This window comes from Meles meles, chromosome 5 (genome assembly GCF_922984935.1).
Source record: "Meles meles chromosome 5, mMelMel3.1 paternal haplotype, whole genome shotgun sequence".
Taxonomy (NCBI): Eukaryota; Metazoa; Chordata; class Mammalia; order Carnivora; family Mustelidae; genus Meles; species Meles meles.
This window is the reverse complement of record NC_060070.1, coordinates 102,811,238-102,838,376: the sequence shown is the minus strand read 5'-3', so window position 1 is coordinate 102,838,376 and position 27,139 is coordinate 102,811,238. Positions and strand designations below refer to the sequence as shown.

General features: G+C 37.5%; 1 protein-coding gene and 1 pseudogene across 3 annotated transcripts in view; both read right to left on the bottom strand.

The window, feature by feature from the left end:
* The window catches only part of FAM83B (family with sequence similarity 83 member B), an 84,171-nt gene that overhangs the window by 40,832 nt on the left and 16,200 nt on the right, over nucleotides 1–27,139 (bottom strand). For all 3 annotated transcript variants that reach the window (XM_046006568.1, XM_046006567.1, XM_046006569.1), the window contains exon 2: nucleotides 24,992–25,495. In XM_046006568.1, coding sequence (XP_045862524.1) covers nucleotides 24,992–25,435 — 444 coding nt within the window. In that variant the 5' untranslated portion in view covers nucleotides 25,436–25,495. The remainder of the gene's footprint in view (nucleotides 1–24,991; nucleotides 25,496–27,139) is intronic.
* LOC123942904 lies at nucleotides 12,363–12,444 on the bottom strand (annotated as a pseudogene).

The window sequence follows — 27,139 nt, the reverse complement described above, 5'->3', positions numbered from 1 at the left end:
CAAAGTTGACTTGTGTCAAAGAACAGTCATGTTCTATTGAAGAAATTTAAATTCTGACCTATGACTGCCCTTTAATGTCTGAATACACAATTAACATTGCTTTGAGTGGTGAGTATACCAGTGCCTGCTGTTACTCAGCAGTTACACACCTAAAAAGATTTCTTGTGGTCTCACATCCATATTTCCCAGCCATTCTTATGAAGTAGAATGGGCGGTCTATCATGCTCTTCAGTTTTGGCATCTCTCACTTTCTTGTTAAAGGGACATATTTGAGGCTTACCACCATTTAATAGAAGCAGAGTTGGTTCAGCCTTCCTATGTCATGCATTTTATTTACAATGTATATGTGTTATAGGTATGTATGCATATATTGTCACTGATATATCCTTTTTTCTCCCTTCAGTCATCAATATTTACTTGATTAAGAGAAAAGACAGAAACTGTAAAACCAAAATTATTATTTTGTAAATGCTTCTTTTCGAGTATGTGAAAATATAAATGGCATTTTAATTTTAGTATCTTTGAAATATGAAACAAAAGTGTCCTCAACCACTGACTCCTTTTTCAGTAGTACTCTCTTTTTTTCTGCCTTAATATTCTTCAACAATACCACACTCTCATCAAGGAAAAGCTAGCTTTCCATGGTGATTCCCACTGTGTCCAAGAACAGTGAGCAGTTTGAAAAGGCTCCCAGAGATTCTGATATGCTGTCATGGTGGGATGAGGCTGGGAGTGCCTCACTCTCTTCCAATCACCCCACCCCACTGAAAGGCAATGATCTAAAGATAAATAAGTTCTATGTTCTTGTTTTCAAGTTGTGTCTTGTAATTTACACAAGGACCCTAAAAGCTGCAAAACCCCACCACTAAGCTGAAGTATGCCATAATAATTATTACATTAATAACTTCATGTACATAATTACATTTTTCACATAAATGCACATTTTCACAAAATTCTAGTCAATTTCAAATGTGATACCACATTTTGTAACCATTCATAAACTATATATCATGGAATAAACTATTTTAACCTCTTTTATGTATAGGTTTTATTTTTGTCTGTTTTTACCTGAATCATTTCATTATGAATCATTTCATTTTAAAAACTGTGCTCTGGGTCATCTGGCCCCTGGAGCTCAACTTATCCTCAGTCACCAATGAACCCCTTGAAAAGCATTCAATTTGGTAATTTCCACTAGCTTTTGAATCGAATACTGACAGAACCAGGTAGAGTGCTGGAATATTGTGCATTTTGATTCAGGCACAGACTTGCTACATTTACTACTGCATCCTAAATTCACAGTGTAAAATCATATCTGCTTGTGATTCTTAAAAAGCTTAAGAGAGAAATGTTTGGGAACACCTGGAACCTATTCTCCTATTCACATAAATGCTGCACATAATGTGTGTTTAAAATATAATAATAAGACCTTCCTGATTTCTACTTTATCCATTTATACCACTAATTTTGGATTTCATAAGCCATCAGAACATTTTCTATTCATCATTTTGATTTAAGAAAGGTGCTGGGCATTTACTCTGCTCAGAATTTCAAAGTATACCAGACAAAGGTCCTTTCTCGAGGGCTTCCAAATCTAGCTGGAGAAACAGGGGCATAAACAAAGAAGTGGATCACAGCATGTGTACGTGCTACAACAATGTGCATGGGAGCGCGGAAGGCCACACTGAACTAACGTGGGAAGTTCAGGAAACACTTAGCAAAGACAATGTGTTAATTAAAACTTGAAGGTTAAGAAGAAATTAACAGGAAGGAACACTGCAGGAGAACAGACAAATAAGAGTTTCCCACAACAGTATGGGCAAGAGATCATGCAAGCCTGAAGTAGAGCAGAAGGCACTGGAGACAGAACAGATACAGCCAGTTTGGCATATGTTGGTGAGACGATCAACAGGTCTTCATTAAAAAAAAAAAAAAAGAAAAGAAAGAAATTAAATGGGGGGTAAAAGAAGGTATATGGGAGAAGGAGAGTTAAAAAAATCTTATTTCAAGGTTACTATTTTCAATGCATGGGAAGATGGTGATATCATCATCCTAGTGAGAAAATATAAATGTCATATCCAATTTGTAAGAAGGGTAGAGATAAAGAGTTCAGTTGGGCAAGTACTAAGTTTGGGGTATAGGAGGCACTCGGACGGAGATGTCCAGAAGACAGTGATTGTGAACTAATGATAGGCAGCAATTCAGTCTTTCTGCTTTTGTCCCAATTCTCAATAAGAAACAAATGACCTACAAGCCCAGCCATCTCCAGGTGTGAGTCTCTGCACAAAGTATAGTGAATACCCGGGCCCGCTTCCCACCTGAAAACAGCTAGTGATGAGTCTCCCAAGGAATCGTATTATTCCTGCAGAGTCCTGGGGTGGCTGAAAATTCGTTTCTGAGCTATAAGCAGCTGACAGCAAAAGGCCAGTCTGAGTATGCCAGAACCTTGTTGTTCATCTCTAGCATTAATTCCCAGGGGATGTATGAAGAAAGCTATCTTGGTTCCTTGGAAACGCTACTTAAGCAAAGAAAAAGAAAAAAAAAAAGAAAGAAAGAAAGAAAGAAAAGAAAAGAAAAGAAAAGAAAAGAAAAGAGAAGAGAAGAGAAGAGAAGAGAAAAGAAAAAAGGTAAAGTAGCTAACCATCCAAAGAGGTAGGGAGAAGATAACATTAGCCACTCGAAGACTCTAAGAAAGGCCAACCTGAATAGAAAAAGCAAGTATGTAAGTGATATCATGATTTTGAGCATGCCTGAAAATGCTGGTAAAAATGTATACTAATTCAGATATTTTCCTTATTCAGGTCTTCTCTTTGGCACAGATAATTGATTGTTTGACTTGATTGCGCTAGAACACTGAAATTCCTTAAACTGTAAGGTGGCTGATTAAGAAAACAGGACAGGCATTATTTTTCTTTGGTACATGCCTAACCCCTCCCTGCTTGCCAAAGCATTACTGACTGTGAACCCAGCTGCTCAGCTCTTCCTCAGTGAGATATCTCAGTGTTGCTTCCATGTCTTTATTACTGTCATTTATCCTACTCGTCCAGAATTTAAAAAGTTACTAAGAAGTTCCAGAATATAAATCTACCAAACAAATGCTTAAAACTCTTTGACCTGAATTTGACAGTTAACTTAACAGTTAGCTTTTTATGTTCTTTTGTTTCAGATGGAAATTATTACGATTTCTGTCAAAAGTTCTAAGACAATTTCCTTAACCCTCTGCCCTCTATTCTATTCATAGAGAACACAATATTATGTTAAGCAAATGCCAGAAATTTTGACTTTATTTAGGAGCCTTCTATTCATAAGACTTTTTTTTTAAATATTTTATTTATTATTTGACAGACAGAGATCACAAGTAGGCAGAGAGGCAGGCAGAGAGAGAGGGGGAAGCAGGCTCCCCGCTGAGCAGGGATCATGACCTGAGCTGAAAGCAGAGGCTTTAACCCACTGAGCCATCCAGGCACCCCTATTTATAAGATTTAAACTACCCAGAATACACAGTAATGCAATCAAGCCTTCCCTTATCAGCAAGATTATAAACATTATTTTAGATTAATGATGGTACCCATAGCTGTGTCCCATCTGTGGTTTCCCTACTATCCAGATGTCACTGTTGTGGTTTTTCACTAGGTCACGTAGTTAGTTACTGCCACACCAGTGTAGCAGCAGAGTTAGCAGGTAAAGCTGTCCCGGCCCGGTTAGAAGGTAGTAAGTTGCCCAAAGGGTCTCAGGGAGAGGACATGGGAAGGAATGATACAGTGTTGAAAAAAAAAATTAAATGAGATATTAATAACAATAGAGAAGACCTCAAATGAAGAAAATACAGATACAACTTTTAACTAAATACTAACTTCAGTCAAGATGGTGTCAAATCTGTTTTTATATTATTTTTTATTCCTATTCTTTTCCAACTGACCTCTAAGAATCTAGGCTTAACTGCAACATTCAATTATATTTAATTTTTAACAAATATGCTTGATTTTCATTAAAGAAGGTCCTTGTTCTTGTTCTGGTTAACATATACAGTGAGTTTTCCTGATAGTTGTAGAAATGTGGCTTTTTTTTTTTTAAAGATTTTATTTATTAATTTTGACAGAGAGAGATCACAAGTAGGCAGAGAGGCAGGCAGAGAGAGTGAGAGGGAAGCAGGCTCCCTTCAGTGCAGAGAGCCTGACGTGGGACTCGATCCCAGGACCCTGAGATCATGACCTGAGCCGAAGGCAGCGGCTTAAACCACTGAGCCACCCAGGTGCCCTAGAAATGTGGCTTTAAGTACCAAAATATTTTTGTTGTTTTTGTCCAATCAATTTTAAATGGAAAACATTCTTTTGTAAAGAACACTCTTCCTTGACTTTTCAAGCATAATATACCAAATATAATTTAAATCTGGAATTATTTAAAGGTTTCTAAGACAAGGGCAAATTATTTAATTTTTTCAATGTATAAAATGCTTTTGATTTAATAAACAGTTAAATGTAACATAATCATAAGAATATTGCAGAAAAAACAATTTAGTTTGGATCACTAGTCTCTCTTTTCACAGGGAGATAATAAATGTTCTTGAGCCAAAAACAACTGGGTAGAAGTCTCAGGACTGCCTGCCTGTCTGCCTCCTTGCCTCCATCTCTCCCTCCCTTCCTTCCTATTTTCCTTCCCTCTTTTTTTATTTTTTAATCTTCTGTCTTTTGGATGCATTACAGGGAACTTGCAGAATCCATGTGAAGGGATTCATTGTTTACCTATCATAACATAGCATAAATATTTTTAATGTCAATAAATATACATGATGATATATATGTATAATCTAAAAGCAATCAAAAATACTACTTGTGCTAATAAATGAATTCAGCAATGGTACAGGATTAAAAAAATAGTGAAAATGCATATTTACTGACAATGACAATTTAGAAGGTTGCGACAGTGCCAGTCACTGCATTCTAAGTTCTAAGTCGTACCTACTAAAGCTCAGAGTAGTCTTTTGTCGGCTTCCCAGCTTTTCTCTTGTTATTAAGATATCAAGCTGATCTTTCCTCTTGTCAGTATGGCTCCCTGTATTCTAATGTGATAGTTGTAATCTGATCTGGGTTGGGAAAGATTAGGGAGTTTATTTTAATTGTGTGTAAAATAAAGGTAAATAGGCTCTGGAGGAGGACCAGGCAGCATGCCTCACCAAAAAGCTGTAGTTTCTGGTCCTGTCTATATTGGCTGTTTTAGGGCTGATTCATCAATTTCTTGGTTCTTTCCATCATTCTAGATAGATGCTATAAACAGGCAACCGAATCTTGAAAGGTAACACGTTAGGTATATACTTTTGCTTTAAGCCGTTGATAAAGTATTTTAACCAATGATTAAAAAAGAAAAAAATCTATGCCATGTTATTGGTTACTGGCTTTGGAATCCATTTTCCTTGATTTAGTTTAAGTGTCTCCCAACAGGAACAATCATTATACATAATACATACAACCCACACCAAGTTAAAACCATGAATGTGAACTTCACATGCTCAATGATAGAACAGGCATCACCTCGGGGCGCCTGGGTGGCTCAGCCATTAAGCATCTGCCTTTGGCTCAAGTCATGATCACAGGGTCCTGGGATCGAGCCCCACATAGGGCTCCCCACTCAGTGGGGAACCTGCTTCTCCCTCCCACTTCCCTTGCTTGAGTTCTCCTTCTTTCGCTGTCTCTCTTTATCAAATAAATAAATAAAATCTTAAAAAAAAAAAAAAAAGAACAGGCATCACCTTGGTTATGTGAGTGTGTATTAACACTCTCTGATGAGACAACCATGTTAGAACACATCCTGCTTGTCAGCTTGTCAAAGTAAAAGAACCACAAACTCGCACATCTACCTGAGAACAGAAAAGGTACCCAGATATCATGAAGGAAATCTCAAGGAAATAAAAAGACATATAATAGAACTTAATGCAAGGCTAAAATGATAATGACTGAAGAGGGGGCTTTTTACCCTCCCTTTCACCTTCCCAAGAATATGCTTACTCCAGTCAAACCAAAGCTTATTCTCTCCCAGCTCAGGAAAGATCCTTGTTTCAATAGCTCTTTGTCATGCTCATTTTCACCCCTCCCTTCAGTATTGGGAAATTATTGTTGTTACTGTTTTCCCACATCCCTTCTGAGTTACAAAGTCTACAACAATAAAATATTTGTAAACCCTTGGCAGTAAGTCAGACAAGGGTTCCAGTCTTCCATCTACCATGTATATCAGCTGTTAATCTTGGTCAAATTACTTTCTTGAGATCTCAATTTATCTGAAAAAAATGGAAAAATAAAACATACCTATAGTGTTTTCGAGGATCAAATGAAATATTCTTTTAGGCACAGGACACCATACCTAGCACATAATAGAAAATTAAGTTGGTAGAGCTGGAATTCAAAGCCAATGTGGATCCAGAGTCCACGCTCAAAACCACTGCCCCAAGCTGCCACGTACACTTGTATATTCTGAAATTTCTCTCTGAAAGGTATAATGTCAGATTTGTCCTTGCTCATTTTTTTTTTTAATATTTTATTTGACAGAAAGAAATGACAACTAGGCAGAGAGGCAGGCAGAGAGAGAGGAGGAAGCAGGCTCCCTGCGGAGCAGAGAGCCTGAGGCAGGGGCTGGATCCCAGGGCCCTGAGATCATGACCTGAGCTGAAGGCAGAGGCTTTAACCCACTGAGCCACCCAGGCGTCCCTGTCCTTGCTCATTTCTAATACTTTTCTCACCAAACAAAGCCATTCTCCACTAGAAGCCTAAATTCCAAGGGCCTGAACGTTTCTAGCATGTCATCTACTGAAACCTTAAGGAAGAGCTTTGCATTCTATTCCAGTCAAAAATAAAAATGTTAATTCAAACACCAGATGGTTGAGGACAAACCCCTGTAGAGTTCTGTTTCTTAGGTTCCCTAAGATGACATATATTCTTAATTAAAATCTCTTCAAGTATGTTCTCTCAAATATTAGACACCTGCAAAAAACAGATTATATCTGTCCATTTTTTGTGTTTTTTATAGGCAGACTTCAAACACATATGTTAGGTTATAGAAAGTAGGTTATAGTCCCCCAATTTACCTATGAGACTGTCATCTTAAAATCAAGACATTCATCAGAATCCAATACACTAGTTAGACCATCTGACCACTGTTTATAAGGAAATTAAAGAAAAAAAAAATCTTCTAGGCCTTGAGAGTTATAAATTCTTGGTAGATCCATTGTTTCCTGAATTTAGATATGGAACACCTGGGAAAGCCACTGAAAGCAGTGGAAACCACCGTCATCAAAGGCCACCGGCTGCACATATACTACAGAATTAACGTGATTAAAGAGCAAATCACACACTGTTAAATATGAGCCTAGAAAGAACTCTTCTCTCTCACCCTTAAACTAACCCTCTACAAATATAAATGTCCAAATGGAAAAGAAGAGTTTCCTTGGTGGCATAATTAAAGAGGACTGTTCTCTGACCACCATAAAACATACTGATTCAGGTTAAAATAAGATGACAAAAAAAAACAATTATCTTTTAGCACTTGTAACACTTAAAGTGATTAGATTGTCAAATCACTCCCCAAATGGAGAAATAGGATGGCTACAGTCATAAATATTGAGGCCTCACACATATAAATGGCTATTATAGGATACTCTTTAAGATTGCTTTTTATATTTCTTTGCATATAAATGTTACCAAAGGAGAATCCCTGGTGCTAAACTTTAGGTGTTTGTTTTTTTTTTTTAAAGATTTTATTTATTATTTATTTGACAGACAGAGATCACAAGTAGGCAGAGAGATGAAGAAGGGAAGCAGGCTCCCTACCGAGCAGAAAGACTGACTCAGGGCTCGATCCCAGGAACCTGGAATCATGACCTGAGCCAAAGGCAGAGGCTTTAACCCACTGAGCCACCCAGACACCCCTAAACTTTAGGTTTTTATAAAAAAGAATCACTTCCCATCTATATCATTTTGTTTAAGTATTCGACTGTAGATTTAATTTAGAAATCGGCTGCAACTTGTAACCTAATTTAGTAGAATTACAATATTTTAATTAGTTCATGGATGTTGACATATAGCATAATTGGAAATATGAAATGTAAGATGCTGAGAATGTCTTTTAAGAACCACGAGGTGATGGTAAATGATCACATCTAGAATCTCCTAAGACATAAAGTGTGGTTACTGAATTGATATATTGTTACTGAATTGATATTGAATTGGTTCATATTTTAAGCTCTGATATATTTACATGTTACTAAACAGTTCAGACTTGTATAAATTTGCCTGAATTCACCAAAGTGTAAAATTTATTGATGAGTAACTACAATACAAATAGACAGTGTCCAGGAACAGGTCAGTGGTATAGATGATTTCTAAGGAGGAATCTCATCTCACTCGCAGAGATCAGGCCTCCTGTGTTGGTGATCTATCATTGCATAGTAAATCACTCCCCAAATTTTGCAGCTTAAAGTAACATGTTTATTATCTCACAGTTTATGTGGGTGAAAAATTCTGAGTGGTTCTGACTCAGAGTCAAGGCTGCAGTCATCTGGAATTGGCTGGAAGGGCCGATCTGCTTCCAAGATGCTTCACTTTCATGTCTGTTGGTAAGAGGTCTTATTTCCTCAGCCCACGGGCTTCCCTGTAAACTTCTGAGTGACCCAAGTCACAGAAGCTCGCTTCCCCACAGAAAGTAGTTGAAAGGGAGCAAGGAATAGCCATCGTATCTTTTTTAACTTGGTCACACCATCACTTCAGCCATGTTGTTTTCATTAGAAGAGAGTCACTAAGTTCAGTCCACACAGAACTGGAGGTGTAAAATAAGAGAGAGATGAATCATATGTGATTCCAAAGTATGATGGCCTCAGTAGCTAAGAAAGTGGTGATGCCTTTCAGAGAGAGATGACAGGAGGGGAAGTACTGTGACGTTCAGAAACCTGTAGCTGTTACTTGGGACACACTGCATTAAGTGTCTTGTGGGCCAAGCAAGTAAAGATGCTGCCAGACGGTCAGCTAGACTCCAAGGCCAATGTTCAGAAGACAGGCCACGCCACAGTCATGAATAGCACTGGTAGCTGAAGGTGTGGAATAGAAAGCAGCATTAAGGAATAAAATGCAGAGAGAGAACAGAACCAAGGAGAAAAATCTTTTAAACATTCACTTTCACGAAACATTAAGAAACAACAGTTAATACCCATCACACATATAAATGTCCATTATAAAGTCCTCTTTAAGATTCCTTTTATATGTCTTTGCATATAAATACTATCCAAGGAGATGCTCAACATCACTCATCATCATAGGAATGCAAATCAAAACCACAATGAGATCACTTCAGGTCTGTCAGAATGGCTAGAATCAAAAAGACAAGAAATGGCAAGTGTTGGCAAGGATGTGGAGAAAAAGATACCTTTCTATGCTCTTGGTAGGGATGAAAATTAGTATAACCACTGTGGAAAACAGTAAGGAGGTTCTTTAAAAAATTAAAAATAGAACTACCATATGACCCAATCATTCCACTACTGGGTATTTACCCAAAGAAAATGGAAATGCTAATTTGAAAAGATACATACATCCCCATATTTGTTGTTCCATTATTTACAATTGCCAAGACATAGAGTCAGCTCAAATGTCAAATGGATAAAGAAGTTGTATCTTCTTTATGGCTGAAGGATAAAACAAAATATCATTCAGCCATAAAGAAGGATGAGATGTTGCCATTTGTGACAACGTGGATGGATCTACAGGATATTATGCAAAGTAAAATAAATCAGAGAAGGATAAATACCATATGATGTTACCTATATGTGGAATCTAAAAAATAAGATGAATGAATAAACAAGCACAAAGCAGAATCAGACCTATAAATATAGAGAACAAACTGGTAGTTCGTGTGGGGGATGCAAAATGGGTGAAAGGGAGTGGGAGATACAGGTTTCCAGTTATGGAATGAATAAGGGTCATGGCAATAAAAGACAGTCATGTCTTTTATTGTATTGTGACAGGTGGTAGCCACACTTGTGGTGAACATGGCATGACATATACAGTCCTTGAATCACTATGCTATACATCTGAAACTAATCTAACATGTGTCAACTGCAGTAAAAAACAAAAACAAAAATCAAAGTAATAGAATCACAGGGGTGTGGGTCAAGCTCACAGATGTTTTCTCCTCTGAAGAAAACTGATTAGAAGAGAGGATAGCATTCGAGGTGGAAAAGCTGAAAACTTCAAGGTATTCGCTTGGACAGTCCCCAGTTGGGAAGGAAGCTTTGGGGATTTTATGAAAGCAGCCCTTGGCATTTGAGAACAAAGATGTTCAGTCCAGTTTTAAATGTTCAGCCCCATGTTAAGTGTGTAATTTTAAAAAAAATTGTTCTTATCACTGTTTCTTCTCAGTTAATATGATCACATGAGTTGAATATATTGTTACATAGGTTATAGCAATCTGCACACGTTTCTTCAGTAGTAACCAGGAAAAACAGAAAATGGACTTTTTAAATTTCTGATGTTGAGGGGAGAATTAACAAATAAGTGTATTCTTTGGGTCACATTTCCTTAAGAATTATTTTAAAATAACTGTTTGGTCTCTCAATTTCTTTGATATCACCCTTAAAAATAAAACAGTGTGGACACACATATTTATGTGAAACTAAGTCTGGGAAATCTGTGGCTTTGAGCTCTAGGGATTTTGCTACTGTGAAACTATGTAAATAAATCCTAAAAGCTATGTTGATTGAATCAGAATTGGTTTAAACATAACAAAACATAAAATGGCAGCTGACAGAGCAATCTTTTATTTTAGGAATGAGCCGCCTGGTTTTTTCACACTGGACTGTTAACTGAAATACATTATTTGGAATTAACTTACAAAGAGAAAAAGGTTAGTGTATTTGGCTCAATGGATATATTTACTGTTTGAATGTAGCAAATGTTTTCGAAAAAGATAAGGTAAACAGACACTTGAAAAAAATTAATATTACACTTTCCCAAACTTGCGTTTTATAGAACACAACTGTGAAGAACATAATGCTACAAAATTCTTGCTCTTGGTTCATTCAGGGTTATTTTCATCTTCATGTTTTGAATAGAGTATAGCATAAATACTTTTGTTTTAAAAAATAAGTTTACCTGAAAGTGTTAAAATACAAAAGTTATGGGGCTCCTGGGTGGCTCAGTGGGTTAAAGCCTCTGCCTTCAGCTTAGGTCATGATCCCGGGTCCTGGGATGGAGCCCCGCATCAGGCTCTCTGCTCAGCAGGGAGCCTGCTCCCCCGACCCCACTCTCTCTGCCTGTGTCTTGGCCTACTTGTGAGCTCTGTCAAATAAATAAATAAAATCTTTAAAAAATAAAAAAATATAAAAGTACAAAAATACAAAAAATACAAAAGTTATATAAAGTTTATAAATAAACTATTATTAAATAAAATATGACTGTATATAATATTTTTGACACAAAGAGTTAATTTTTTAAGACCCTAAACTTGAGAGCACTTAAGCTCTATTAAATTTGCCAGTTAAATATTTGCATTTTTCAAGGACTTGCAGGTCTCTCTCTAGTATTTTAAACATGTAGAACTAAAAGTCTGTACCCATACCCTCATATATATACAAGAATGTCCACCCTTACATAGGCAGCATATCTATATCTAAACATATTCTCACAGGTATACTATTTGACTAATATTCTAAACACAAGAATTTATCATTTGTAACTTATGCAGAAAAAATTTCATTGGAATAATGGTCAAAATAATGTGTTTCACAACATGCATTATACAGAGAAATGTTGACAAAGGCATGAGAAGTTAAAATAATATGCAGGATGGTTTCCATTCATAAACATGTTGGAAATACTCAAATAAGAATAAAATAAAACTTGCCATTAACTGATTCACCGAATGGGAAGAAATACATTTATTTTTACACTAGACATAAAATTTCAAATAATTTTTTCCTGAACATTTAAATAGTGATAGTTATCATTTTTCTGAATTTTTATTTAAATTTTAATTAGTTAACATACAGTGCAATATTGGTTTCAGGAGTAGAAATCAGTGATTCATCACTTACATACAATACCCAGTGCTCATCACAACAAATGTCCTCCTTAAGGCCCATCCCTCATGCAGCAAAATTATGGACTGCTTCATGAATTTACATATCATTCTTTTTTTTTTTTAAAGATTTTATTTATTTATTTGACAGAGAGAGATCACAAGTGGACAGAGAGGCAGGCAGAGAGAGAGAGAGGGAAGCAGGCTTCCTGCTGAGCAGAGAGCCCGATGCGGGACTCGATCCCAGGACCCTGAGATCATGACCTGAGCCGAAAGCAGCGGCTTAACCCACTGAGCCACCCAGGTGCCCCTACATATCATTCTTGCATAAGGGCCATGCTAATCTTCTCTGTATCTTTCCTATTTTCATATATGTGCTGCTGAAATGAACACTATCATTGGTTTTTATTTTAAACTCCTTAATATATATCTGATATGTGTGTTTTTTTTCTTAAATTCACCTACAGATTTTGTGATACTTAATCATACTAATGAATTCAAAGTAAAATCAAAGGGACTTCTCTAATACAAGACAATGATAATTTCATTAGACCAACTCTTCTAGGGAAATAACAAGGTTCAGAAAAAAAAAATAATAAATGCAGCCAGTGTTTATGGAGCCAAACTCAGAGATAGAAGAGAAATAACAAGGTAAGACAAATTTTTCTTGCCACTTTTTCACCTAACACTTTTACATGCTTGCCAATTCAGAGCAAGGCACTGATATTAAACAGTAAGTTATGGTGAAAACCTTTTAGCAATCTCAGGAGGATAGAGAAAACAAACAAAACTGGAGGCCAGTACCACAAAGGGAAAAGAACTTGATAACCCGTAATCACAGAGCAAAGGGAATCATAATAAAGTGATCTCAAGATTCCTTGTGGTAATGCCCTTGAGACACTTGCCAAATCCAAAATTTCTGCCTGAGTAAAAGGATAAGAAACCAAACAGAAGGAAGTTGGTAAGAGGGGAAAACACTTAAGAATGATTTTGAGAATCACACTGGATTTCAGTTTCTTCTAAAAGAAGAAGCCCCTATAACCAATTTCAGTGTTTAAAGGAGATTCCAGAAGTGTTACCCTAAGGGTAAGGGAAAACTGGAGATAAATCACTATTCTGAAAGACTAAATTTCAGCCTCATTATATCCCAATCCCTATCTGGAGTAAGGGTATCTAATCTTACTTTAGCTGTCAAATCAAAGAAAACTAAGTCCTATCTAATGGAGATCACTTCTACAGTTTTTTTATCCTAAATATCCAGTATTCAATCAAAAAATCCCAAGTAAATGCAAAGACAGAACCAAATGAGCAAACACCAAGAGAAAAAACAAAAAACAGAAACAGACCTATAGGTAATCCAAATATTGGTATTTTCATTAACAGACTTTAAAATAACTGTTATTTAGGCAGTCAAGAATTACATGATTGAGGGGTGCCTGGGTGGCTCAGTGGATAAAGCCTCTGCCTTCGGCTCAGGTCATGATCCCGGGTCCTGGGATCGAGCCCCACATTGGGCTCTCTGCTCCGCAGGGAGCCTGCTTCCTCCTCTACCTCTTTGCCTGCATCTCTACCTACTTGTGATCTCTGCCTGTCAAATAAATAAGTAAAATCTTTAAAAAAAAAAAAAAAGAATTACATGATTGAAAAATATCAATACCAAAATTAAGAACTCAATGGATGAGTTTAATAGTAAATAGTACTCAAATGAAGGATTAGTGACTTAAAGATAACTATATAGAAAATATCCAAAAATTAAGTAGAGAGAAACCTATGAAAATTACAAAAATGAACATGAAAGTTATATGGGATGTTTTAAATAAAGAAACAATGTGTATACCATGCCTCTAATTAGAATTAGAATTAAAATCAAAGGACAAGTACAAAGGTGGCAATATCCTAGGAGATGACTCATCATTAACATGGATTTTTATAAACTGAACAGGAGACAATACAGGAAAAGAAGCTGCAAGTGGGGGAATAACCATTACAAAATTAAGAAGGAATAAGCTGCCATGGCACGCCCAGAAAATGGCAATTCAATAAAACTGGAGTTTAAGGTGATTGATGGGAGGAGGAAAGAAGATAAAGCACAAAGGTAAAGACGCATCAAGAGCCTCATAGGGGCACCTGGGTGGGTCAGTGGGTTAAGCCGCTGCCTTCGGCTCAAGTCAAGATCTCAGTGTCCTGGGATAGAGCCCCTCGTCCGGCTCTCTGCTCAGCAGGGAGCCTGCTTCCTCCTCTCTCTCTGCCTACTTGTGATCTCTCTCTCTCTGTCAAATAAATAAATACAATCTTAAAAAAAAAAAAAAAGTTAAAAAAAAAAAAGGAGCCTCATATACACCATGCTTACTGAGTGGGACTTTATCTGGTAGATTCCTTAAGCAGGAATCAAATGTGACAGGACCTGCCCAAAAGCCTGGTGAGAACTCAGCTAGTCTACATGGTATCAGCATGGAATGGTCTATCAGAGGTAATACTGATGGTTATGTGTTCTGTTTGGACTCCCTGCTGGGGCTCAGATACCAGCACTGCCATTTCCTCCTTCTAAATCCTAGTATAAATTCTTTGATCTCTTTGTTCTCACCTCTGAGAGGAGGCAATAGAGCTATCTATCTTCTAGAGTGGTTATGAATATGTTAATACAAATAAAGAGCCTAAAACACTGCCTGGCACATGACAATGAACATTTGATATTATTAATGTTGTTGAGAAATTTAGTTCTCCTTCCCAGTAGAGTAGCCTGATTAATGGAGGGCTGCCTGGGTGGCTCCGTAGGTTGGGTGTCTGACTCTTGATTTTGGCTCAGGTCATGATCTCAGGGTCCTGGGATAGAGCCCCACATTAGGCTCCTTATTCAGTGCTCAGTCCATCTGATCCTCTCCCTCTGCTCCCCGCCTCGTGTGTACATGCTCTCTAATAAATAAATAAAATCTTAAAAAAAAAAAAAAGTCTGGTAATGGAAACTGAGAAGCCTGAATACTATCTGCCCTAATAGCTACTGATCAGTTGGGTGACTTGAGACTTTTGGATTTTCTCAATTTCCAACTGCCCATTTGTAAAAAGACTACATGGTTCATGACTATTTTTTTTAATTTTTTTTTCCAGTCACTGTTTGGATTTCAGCAGGCTTCAATATGACTACTATGAAACAGATACTGATTTTTGTTCATGATTATGGATTTTCCAGTAGCACATATTGGATTGATATTTAGCCAAATGGCAATGTTTTTGCTTTTCACATTTATTTACTTGTTTATAATATCTGTTTGAATTCTTAAGGGGGAAATGGAAAGGTGATTATTAATAAGAAAATATAGCCCAAAGGAAACTGTTAGTTTGTAGGGGGAAAAAAAAAGGTGTACTGACTAATGTTTTTCTCACTTTAAAGCTTTGCAAGTCAACTAATTGTGGAGTGTCTGATGATTACACAAAAACAGTTATGAAGCTCTGTACCTATCTAAAGGAATATTACCATGAGACTCTCATCATATCAGCACTGCTGAACCAAGGAATGACAGGAGGGGTATGGATGGGTGGGGGGAGCAGGGAGCTGCCCTGGTGAGGAACAGCATATCATCACTGACATTATTTACAATTGCCAGCATATGGTGTACTAAAAAGCAGACTGCCTTTTAGTGAATCTTCTTGCTATTTTTAAATTCCCTAGAGATAATGAACTTCCTTATTACCTGCATCCAGGCCAGGCAGCTCTCACTGTTCCTGCTTTGTGATGCCACTGCTTATCAGTACAGGAAATCAATTATTTTATTATGGGAAAAATCCTAAGTGAAAAAAGTGGGAGGCAAATTTTTATACATAATTTCAAGTATGATCTCAAGTATATTACATATCAACATTCAATTTCAGAGATCTACAGAAGGTGTTACAATGTATACACACACTTATGTGCATATACTTCCCCATCCATCCACTTCTCTTACAAGGAAGAAAACATCCAGATTTTATTTCCTTATCTCTCCCGTGTTTTTCCCTGTCTCATGACTTCCTACTGGCCACAACCACTGAACTTGCTTTGAACCTCTATAATTTGATCCCAATCTACCCCTCCCACCAACCCATTCCTTTTTTTCAAAACCACACCACATTCCCTACTATCTGAAAATGCCAAATTTATCCACCCAAGTGACCTATGAAAAAAGTGACTTCCCAGGTGACAACTTTCCAGTATCTTATTCTGTCTTTCACTCACCTGACCCAGCATATCAGAGTTGCAAAATAATTGCCTTTGGGAGCCTCCACGTCTCAGCAGGTTATGAAAGCTCCTGCTTTATCAGGTTCTATGTCAGCATCCAGCCAGCCAGTCTTCTTATCTCTCACTCTGTATCCGCCCACTACTTTGTATCTGAATCTTATGTAAGTTACTTTTCATCCCTCACCTACACTGTCTTCAGGATCAGGACTGATCTCCAAATCCAGTCTCTCTGTGTTTAAGTTCAGATGTGATTCCCAAATAGCTTTTCAGACATGTTTGCAGGTGTTGGTGGCTAGGTTACTGGTCAACCATCCTGGGGAAGTGGTGAAAATAGGAACTTCCAGGCCTCTGTAACCCGGTCTCTGTGCTTCCTGATTCCAAATCTCTGATGACTGACGCCACCTTCAAATGACAACGCCATCATTCCAACTGCTCAGGCCAAAAATTCTGGAGTAATTTGATATTCTGTAACTTATTTCACACCTGCATTTACTGTCTTCAAAATATATCCAAAAACTAACCATCACTGCTGCCATCCTGACCATCTAACACATCATCATCTCACACTTGAATTATTTTCAGAGCTTCTGATGTGCTTATTCTTGAGCCCAACAGTCATTTTCAATATTGAATCCAGATGAATCCTTTAATATAGCATATTTGAAATTGATTGTGTCTTTCTTTTGCCGCTCAAAATTCTCCAGTGGCTCCCAATTTTACAGAGCATAACAGTTTGTGCGGGCCTCCGGGTTACGTCTCTGAACCCACCTGCTCATGTCCCCGTTTTCCTGAGTCCACCAATTGGCATCCTTAATGGCATCCTTTAAGAAACAGGAAGCCCTGTCCCTGCCCTATAGCCTACCCTATGTCTAGCCAGCTCTGCTGCAGAGATATGCATGGCTCATTTCCTCTTTCTTCAACTGTTGCTTTCTTGATGAGGTACCCTCTGAGCATGCTATTTAAAATGCAGACTAACACCATTACCACTCTTAGTCCTCCTGACCCAACCATATTTGTGCTCAGTATTTCTTTTTCTCCATAAGCATTTATTATGCTTATTATCTACCTCATTTGTACGTAAGCTCCATTCATAGGCAAGGTTTCTTATATACTTTATCCTCTTCTGTATCCATAGAATTTAGAACAGTACTTGACATACAGTAGGCATTAAATATTTGCTTGAATGAATGAACACACTGTCATATTTTTTTTTACCTACAAGGTTGGGCAAAGACTGACTGATCCCCCTCATAGCTAAAGCCTGAAGAGGCCAAAGGACATCATTATGTGACTGTCCCTTCTCTTACTTCTTCAAATTTTCCCTGCACTTAAATTCAAGAGATCCCATTTCTTTTTAGTGCCTCCTGATGTAGTCTGCATCTAAATCCTACATCTCATCAACTTAATCATAACCTTCTGTCAGTGGCTGGCACATTACTGTGACTTCTTTTTTTTTTTTTAAGATTTTTTATTTATTTGTCAGAGAAAGAGCAGAAGCATGGAGAGCTGCAGGCAGAATAGGCAGAGGGAGAAGTAGGCTCCCTGTGCAAGGAGCCCAATGCAGGACTCGATCCCAGGACCCTGGGATCATGACTTGAGCTGAAGGCAGATGCTTAACCAGCTGAGCCACCCAAAAGTCCCACATTACTGTGACTTCTAATAGCAAGCCCATAATGGCTTTGCATGTGGTTCACTTAGAAACCAGTGCTTCTACATCTCCACCATCTAGTGTTCATCCTAAAGCCTCTCCACAATATCTTCTAATACCTCTATTTAGGAATAGGATGTCATCACTGCTTTCCAATTATGATCATTTTGGAGTCATACCTATCACAAAAAAGCAGATTATCCATCAGTAAAATATGGATGATAAAAGTATGTAATTGACAAGGTAGTTGTGAAGGTCACTTTAAGGTAATGCAGGTAAAGTGCTTAGCACAGTGCCTGACACATAGATGCTCGGTATATATTACCAGATACTGTTACTAGATTACATAACAGAAATCCATTGCTCAAAACCAGATCCCACTTTTAATCCTGATGATAAAAACCAACAATTTTTTCAAGATAATTTCAAGAGTGACTAGTTTAAGAAAGAATAATTAATATAAAAGTATACACCACAGGATGAATCTGTGGCAACGATAGAAGGGCAGACAGCTGCCTCTCTGCCTACTTGTGATCTCTGTCTGTCAAATAAATAAATAAAATCTTTAAAAAAAAAAAAAAAAGAAGGGCAGGCAGAATCCTTTAAATACGAAATGTCAGTCTGGTGTTACAGCCCTCATCATCTCAAAAAGGCTCCCACAGCAAACCGCCATTACATTTTACATCTCATTAGAGGGACAGATAAGTAAAAGACGGTTATATTCTCTTATTCTCATGAAAGTGAACTTTTGATAAGAGGCCTCAATGTGCACTTGAGGTCTTATAACCTTATCTCATTTAGCCTCGAGGTATGTTTCATTTATTACATTTTAAACAAGAATGCCTACAAAGTCAAGTTATCTTCCCTCTGCCCATGTTCTTTTCACCCCCTGCTGGAATGGAATACCACATGCCCTCTTCTCCTCTGCAGTTATTTTTCTAGTTTGGCCCTAAACGAATCTGAGTTTGGGTGCGTGGGTGGCTCAGTCTGTTAAATGTCTGCCTTCCGTTCTGGTCACAATCCCAGGGTCCTGGGACACAGTCCCACATCCGGCCTCTGGCTCAGCAGGGGAGCCTGCTTCTCCCTCTGCCTGCTTCTCCCCCTCCTTGTGCTCTGACAAATAAGTAAATAAAATCTTTAAAATGAATGAATGAATGAACGAATGGATGAATGTGTGTTATGTGTCATGTTTGACATGTCAACTACCTCAACTCCATCCTCACAGGGAGTCTATGGAGTATTAGCAACTCCATTTTATAGGTGGGAAAAATAAAGCTCAGAGAGGTTGTAGTATAATAGCTAATACAAACAGCTGTTTGAGCTGGGATTAACCCAGCTCTAACTGACCCCAAGATTCAGAGCCTTCATACCCTGAAGCCTCTTAAAAAAAAAAAAAAAAAAAAAAAGAGCATTATTCGAAATTTGGGTAATCTAAAAAGAAAGAGAGCAAAGAAGCTACAGTATTTTGTCCATATAAGTTTTCAAGTCAACTAAGGAAGCCCAAAACTTGATCTTGCAATAAGGTCAGAGTCCCTACATGGTGTCTTCTCTCCTCTTCCCTTCCTTAAACAATTGTGTTAAAAACTGTATACTGTATCACCAGACTTACTGCTAATAGGAAGGGAATAGGTAAATGAACTGGGGAGAATGTGGAAAGTGTTCTCTCCCTATACAGCACAGGAGCTCAGTGCAGAGAGCAGACTCCCAAACAGACACAGCAACAGTTCGCACAGCAAAGCCAGTGCACTTTTAGCAAGATCTCGCCCTCTCCCAATCATACACACAAATGTCACAGGATAAAAAATGTCATTAAGGGTGCCTGGGTGGCTCAGTGGGTTGGGCCGCTGCATTCGGCTCAGGTCATGGTCTCGGGGTCCCGGGATGGAGTCCCACATCGGGCTCTCTGCTCGGCAGGGAGTCTGCTTCCCTCTCTCTCTCTCTCTGCCTGCCTCTCTGCCTACTTGTGATCTCTCTCTCTCACTGTCAAATAAATAAATAAAATCTTGAAAAAAAATGTCATTAAATCTGACTACACAAACACTTCCTGGAAAAAAAAAATGAACAAATTTTGACTCAAGTTCAAAGAATGAAAGGATTCACAGTGAGAGTTGCAATAGGGAGGGCAGAGTGGAAATTCTTAATAAAAATTGGGAGCATCAGGGCAGTGATGATCCTAGCCTAATAAAAGCCCCGATAAATATATTAATATCACTTAGTGGGCAGGATATGACCACAACGTCATGCAGATGGAAATGACACACTAGGACACAAAAAAAATTCATATAATGGACTAATTCAGCAAGGAGTATAACATATTGAAATAATCTTGAATTGGTAAGCACTGTTAGAAATCTGGACAGAAACACTGGATTTTGAAAAACACCGAAAGGCTTTGCTTCATATCTTTCACTACATAAATGAAGATAACCTGGGAAGGTACCATGACCTGTTCAGTCTCTGACTAGTTAGTGGTAGACCCCTGATAACAGAGCTTCTAGTCTAGCACTACCTTTACGATGCCAGGCAAATCCCAGGAAAAGTCCCAGGGACTGTTCACCTTCCCATTTGTGGCCATGGGCCAATTGTTGGTTAATGTTTCTCCATATTACTAATAGCTCCCCAGGCCATGACAGCCACACCCAACAGCAGTGACTCAGGAGAGACAGTACTGAACACCTCAGGAACTACTCTGCCCTAATTCTCACTAGGTTCATGCTTATGTGTCTTTCTTGAGTCCCTGTTTCACAAGAGTAAGATTCATACCTCACAGAAGATAGCTAGCCTAGAATAAGGAACCAGATAAAAAGAGCATTCTGATTAAGCATTCCCATATTGAAGACTATCAGAAATTGTAACTTTTGGGATATCCGCAGAGAGACTCGAAGAAAAATCACTTTAATGAAAGATTACTTTTTAAAGTAATTAGAGAGGATACTTTCATAAGAGGTGTTCACAGTAATTAGGAATACATGCATGTATCATCTTGGGAACACCTCTTGAGAGACAAGTAATTACCTGGGAAAAGTCTTGCTAGATGCTATCAGATGATATAAAGTTGACCCGAATATAATTATGGCAACCACATAGAGAAAAATAGGAAGGAGTTAGAAAAAAGAGCCAGTCAATAAAAATATGCCGCATTTAGGGCACAAGTAAGAAGTTATTCCTAACTGGACTTTCCCAAAGGAAAATTCTCTAATAACGAAGTAAGCAGACATACAAAGAAGAAACATACAAAAGGAAAAGGCAAGAAAATAAAACATAAAACCTCTATACAACTTTTTTTTGAGATTTTTTTTTTTTTAATTTGATAGAGAAAGAGCAGCAGAGGGAGAGAGAGAAGCAGACTCCCCTCTGAGTAAGGAGCCCAATGTGGGACTCAATCCCAGGACTCAGGGACCATGGGGGGCTGAAGGCAGACCCTTAACTGACTGAACAACCCAGGTGCCCACCTTTATAAAATTTCTGAGTGACAACTGGCAAAAATAAAATGAGTAAATTAAAAGAAAATCTATGGATCTTTGAAACACAATAAAGATTATATTTTGCCTGTAAAAGTAGAGTGAGTCAGAGACTATCTCACTTGAGATAGAAACAAGAGCATATAAATCAGTGAAATTTAAAAACAAAGTATTTTCAATAAAGATAGATATGATCATTTTTATTTCCTTTTCCAAGGGATGGAAAGTTAATTTGGTAGTCATACTTCCAATGCTTGGACCTCTAAGAGAAGTGCTTTTTGGATTCTTTTCATTATTTTAAGATTTTTCCATGATTTATTTATAATTTTTTTTTTTTTTGTAAGTACTTTCTGTCAATTGCAAACAGGACAGTGAAAATGCACTTAAATTATTCTCTGAGATCACTTTCCTTGGGTTCTACTTTGCCGGTTCCTTGCCCTACTTGTTTGGCTTCATATCTCAATAGTTTCATAATGTTGATTAAAGAATTTCCCTAAGAAATCTAAAGGCAAGAAAATGTGTTCTATTCATTAAAATATATATTACTCAAACACTTTATGGAAAAATACCATCTTCTTCATAATGCCATGACAATTCACTGAGAGTTATCCAATAAAGAGAATTTGCCTTCTGAAAATAATTTGAAAACAGAAACTTGACCCTGATAATAAGCTTCCTTTGATTCCAAAGATTATAAGAACCTGACTTATCTGCTAAGTAAATAACAGTCATGACAACCACACTTAATCTACAAAGCAATGTGTTCTGATGAAATTTTACTTCAAAATAATATTTGCTCTTCTTACTTTAAATTTTTTTCACAAGACTTTGTCCAGTTATGGGCTAAATAGTGTAACATTTTGTAAAAATTAGTTCAATAACTTTTTCTTTTCTGGAGTATTGGATCCTTCAAAAATTATTAAATAGACATAGTGACACACAAAGATATCTCCAAAAGACTGGAGAAATACATGTTACATACATATATAAAACACTTGACCTCAATATTTAATGCATCTGGGCAGAAATCAAAATGTTCTCCAACACTTTTGGAAAACAAAACAAAACAGTATGTTATATAGTATGATTTATATTCAAATGCACAAGGTTCAAATGATTCTTTCTTAGAATTCAGCTTGGGTATATACACATAAAATCCAATAAAGGTAAAATTCTCCTAATTTCATGCTGCTTCGATTTTGTGGAAGAGAAGAAGAACGTTAGATCACTGTTTTACAGTATGGACTTCACGTTTCTCATCTTGCCAATGGAAGCGGGAGCTCCCAGCAGACAATGACCAGGCAGAGGATATTACCTTTAGAGGATCACTAAGTAAATAGCTGCCACATTAGAAAGAAAGAAAAACACATCAAACGGTCATGACTGATGTTCCGTTTCCAGTGAGTGCTAGCCCACGAACTTAGGATATCTCCTGAATTTCATATTCTACCACAGAAATACAATGCTCCAAAGAAAACTAGCTGTGGTGTAGGCTCATGAATTCATAACTAAGTTTACCATAATAATAATCTTAGTCTTCAGTGATATTTCAAATTTTCAGTTTTTATTATAGTCCAAAAACATACTGTCTCTTGAAACAGAAATTAGCAAATGTTACAGTACTTGATATCTGTTATTCTACTTTTACAAGAATTCATATATATTCTTGACTTTTGTTCCATTGTTTCACAAAATACAATTATATAATGTGTCCACAGAGCACTGGATGGTAGTGTTAAAAATACTCAGGGTGCCTGGGTGACTCAAATGGCTGCCTTTGGCTCAAGTCATGATCCCAGAGTCCTGGGATCGAGTCCCACATTGGGCTCCGTGCTGTTTCTCTCCCTCTGCTACTCCCCCTGCTTGTGCACTCTCTCTCTCTGTTAAGTAAATAAATAAAATAAAATAAATAAATAAAATTTTAAAAAAATAAAATAAAATAAAAATACTCATGGTTCAATTCAGAAAACTGAACAGTTTAATTCATTCAGTAAGTTTGGACACCTACCATGTGCCTGATTTTATAGGTAATTTTTAACAAATGGACTAGATTAGTACTTTCTTTCATGTAATGCTGCTAAGTTTATGGCTAAAAGCCAGGTTATTTGAGTTCAAAAGGCATGCGGGGGCAAAAAAGTCACCTTACTTTTGCAAAGCCCACATTTGACATTATCCTTAGAACACTGCGTTTCCCTAACATAATTGGGAGGCTTTTAGTTGCCTATCTTGCAAACGATAATGTCACTGAGAATTTCAAGAGTCTTATACTTCTGTACTTCATAAAAGCGAGCTTTTGGAGCATTTCCGGTTCTTAGTGACATGAAACAAAGCAATGTCATGTATGTGTGGATCCTCAGGTCCCTTTTAGACCTACATTTCTATATTGCATGGCATCTGTAAGAAACAGACACCTTAGGGATGCCTGGGTGGCTCAGTTGTTAAGTGTTTGCTCAGGTCATGATCCCAGGGTCCTGGGACAAAGCCCTGCTTTGGGCTCTGCTCCCTGCTCAGCGCTCAGCGGGAAGCCTGCTTCCCGCCCCAACTCCCCCTGCTTGTGTTCCCTCTCTTGCTGTCTCTCTGTCAAATAAATATATAAAATCTTAAAAAAAGAAAAAAAAGAAAGAGACACTTTATAGTGAAAAATCCTAACTCCTTAACCATTCATTTTAAAACTCTAGGTCGGGTTCAATAAACAGCTTAGGTAATTTTGTTGTCATCTCAAAATTGTCTATCATGGTACTGATTACCTAGCAAACACTCAATAACTTTTACTTGATTGATTTAAAAAAAATTTGACAGTCTTACTCAAGCCTAAAAAAGAACTTCTGAGATTTATAAGGCAATATAAATATTTAATAAAGAGCACAGAGGCCTAAAATGCTAAGTACTTCAGGACCTTACCTCAGAATTTTACATTGTCATGCCTGATTTTATACCGTTTCCACACAACTGAGGAAATAAATAAATCTATGGTTTATTTAATAGTGTAAACTATGTCCAGAGCAAGAATCAGCATTCAGTCCTTTTGAGTACAAAAAAAATTTCACTAGATTTCCCAATAACATATTTCCTTTCAGAGATTAAGGAAAACATGAGTGCTTTTAACTCAATGAATGTATCACATCAGCTTGTTGCCAGTTCACATACCCTCGCCTTTATAGGCAGACGAAGATACATGAATAGACAGAAATCTCCTGTAGCAGGGACCTAACCACTCTGTTAAATATATACAAGGTATGGGAAGTACAATCCTCCTATGTACTCCTATGTGTATTTTCTGAGAATAATAGGCATGGTCCACACATACAGAGATTCTTTTAACATACCTGCTATATTACTCTGGTGCATTTTCCACATATTTCCTATTTTTCGTTTAGAGTGGAATGAATAAGTTACAGGGATGAAAAGTACAACATAGGGAATATAGTCAATGGTATCATAATAGTGTTGTATGGTGGCAGACAGTGAGTACACTTGTGGGGAGCACCAGATAAGGCAGACTTGTTGAATCAGTACGTTATACACACTGAAACTAGTTTCACCTTGTGTGCCAACTCTACTTAGATGAAAAAAAGTTCACTTAAAAGAAAAATTTCATTTAGAAATGAAAAATATTACCTTTCTTGCTTCTTTGATCATCTTCCGAATCGTTTCCTTAATTGTAAGTAATTGTGCTCTTGGTGGATGAAAGAGGAGGTCTATATGGGTGCCCCCTAAAAGTCCCGGCATCACATACGGCCAGCCTAAGTCAAGATTTGGAGCTTCCACATCAGACTCAATGGGCCAGTAAGTCCCTGAAGATGAGGTATCATCGTAGGAGTTATCAGTACCGTGTGCCGTAGTTTGTGCAACTTTCTGGACATTTTTCAGAATATAATTAATTTCTTCCTCAGCTAGAAAGTCTGATACTCGTTCCTTGGCAAGAAATTCTTGGTATCCTTCTAACCCATGTTCAATGAGTGCATCAATGGCTACTCGATACCATTCCTTATAGTGAGGCTCAATGTAATTGTCTGATTTACACTCATCATTCAATGAGGACAGCATCGATGAGGTTTCCATGATTCCAAGCGTCTGACGACAGCACTTTCAAATGTCCATTTGTGCAGTGATGAGAGGTATCTGGGTATTTGAAAGGAAGGAAATGAAGATCAGTTAGAATTCTGTAATGATATTTTTTTTGTGATCTACATCAACCAACAGTTTTGCATTTATTCATTTCCACAACCGACAGTAACTCAATATGACATACACTTCACATCCAAAGTGTCATTAATTGCACCATAACTCACATAGATATTACAAATAAGCTAAACAGATTTCCTTTTACAAGCCACTAGTTGGTTTTCCTTTTCCAAGGTACCTCTACTTACAGTTTCTCACCTAAGAAAAAACACCTTCCTTTCTCTGACATCCAGAAAGGTCACCTTTCTTCATTTTAATCTGGGACTACACATGGTCTAATCAGTTTCTACACATTTTCATAATTTGGGTTTTACAATATTTTAAAATAGAATATAATCAGTACCTGGCCAACCACGAATGTTAAGTTTTTACTAGGTACCTGCTATGCATATACTCACATACTAATGGAATATAGAAAGCATGAAATACTTGCCTTCCAGAAATGTTCAGTTAGTTGAAGAGCCGAAACATACACGCAAAACTGTTACCACTTTGAACAAAGCCATATATTGCTAAGGGCCAAAATGAGTACTGCCTATAGTCAATGCTTTCAGATTAAAGCAAGTAGAAATCAATACAGAATAAACTATTTACGTATATCCCTGTGCAGGACATAGGCTTCAGCTGAACCTAGGGTTATAAGTAAGAATACGATCAGGCAGCAAGAAGGAATGTTTTAACCCCACACAAGAGTGAAAAACATAGCAAAAGCACAGAACAGGTATGAGCTTGATATATTCATGAATTTTGAAGGGGTGGGGGGGTGGGAGGTTGGGGGAGCCATGTGGTGGGTATTATGGAGGGCACGTATTGCATGGAGCATTGGGTGTGGTGCATAAACAATGAATTCTGTTACGCTGAAAAGAAATTAAAAAAAAAACATATTCCAGATTTTACAGGACAACCAAAAAACAAAAACAAAAACAAAACTGCTGTAAAGCAGGCTCCTTTCACTAGGAACAAACAGGGGACAAATTTGAACAGACACAATGGAGCCAGGTGTGGAGGGACACAGGAGACTTTTGTGATTCAACAAAACCAGTCTTTAAAACAATTAGTCTGGCAGTATCAGGGGAATGGAGGGGAGACAAGTGGCTAAATCTTTCAGTGTTCAAACACCCAGTCAAGTAGTGACAAGAATATTCAAGAGATTTGATGGTTTGACAGCATTTAGGTGATAAAGAAATTTATCATAGCCAAGATAATTCAGGGATTTCTCTTGGGAATTCAAATCTGCCTAACCAAGCTCATACCCCAACCCTCACAATGCCCACAAACTGTCATTCATTCAGTCCTTCACAGTGTAAGATACCACACCAGACTCTATCTCGATCAAATAAGGGACTTTCCAATCTTTTGAAGTCATGCTCTCCGTTGTATAGATTCAAACAAAATTCAGCTCCATGATGTGCTACAAGCACTAAAAGACTAATTTGACCAAAAACATCTTTGTCAAGGGTCCTGCCCTAATTTGAAATTTTCCACTTAACCCAGCTTTTTCAGACTCAGGACTATCAAAACTCAAACCTGATTTGAGAGGGCAACCCACAAAGCCATTATGCAGTATTAACTCCTCAGCTC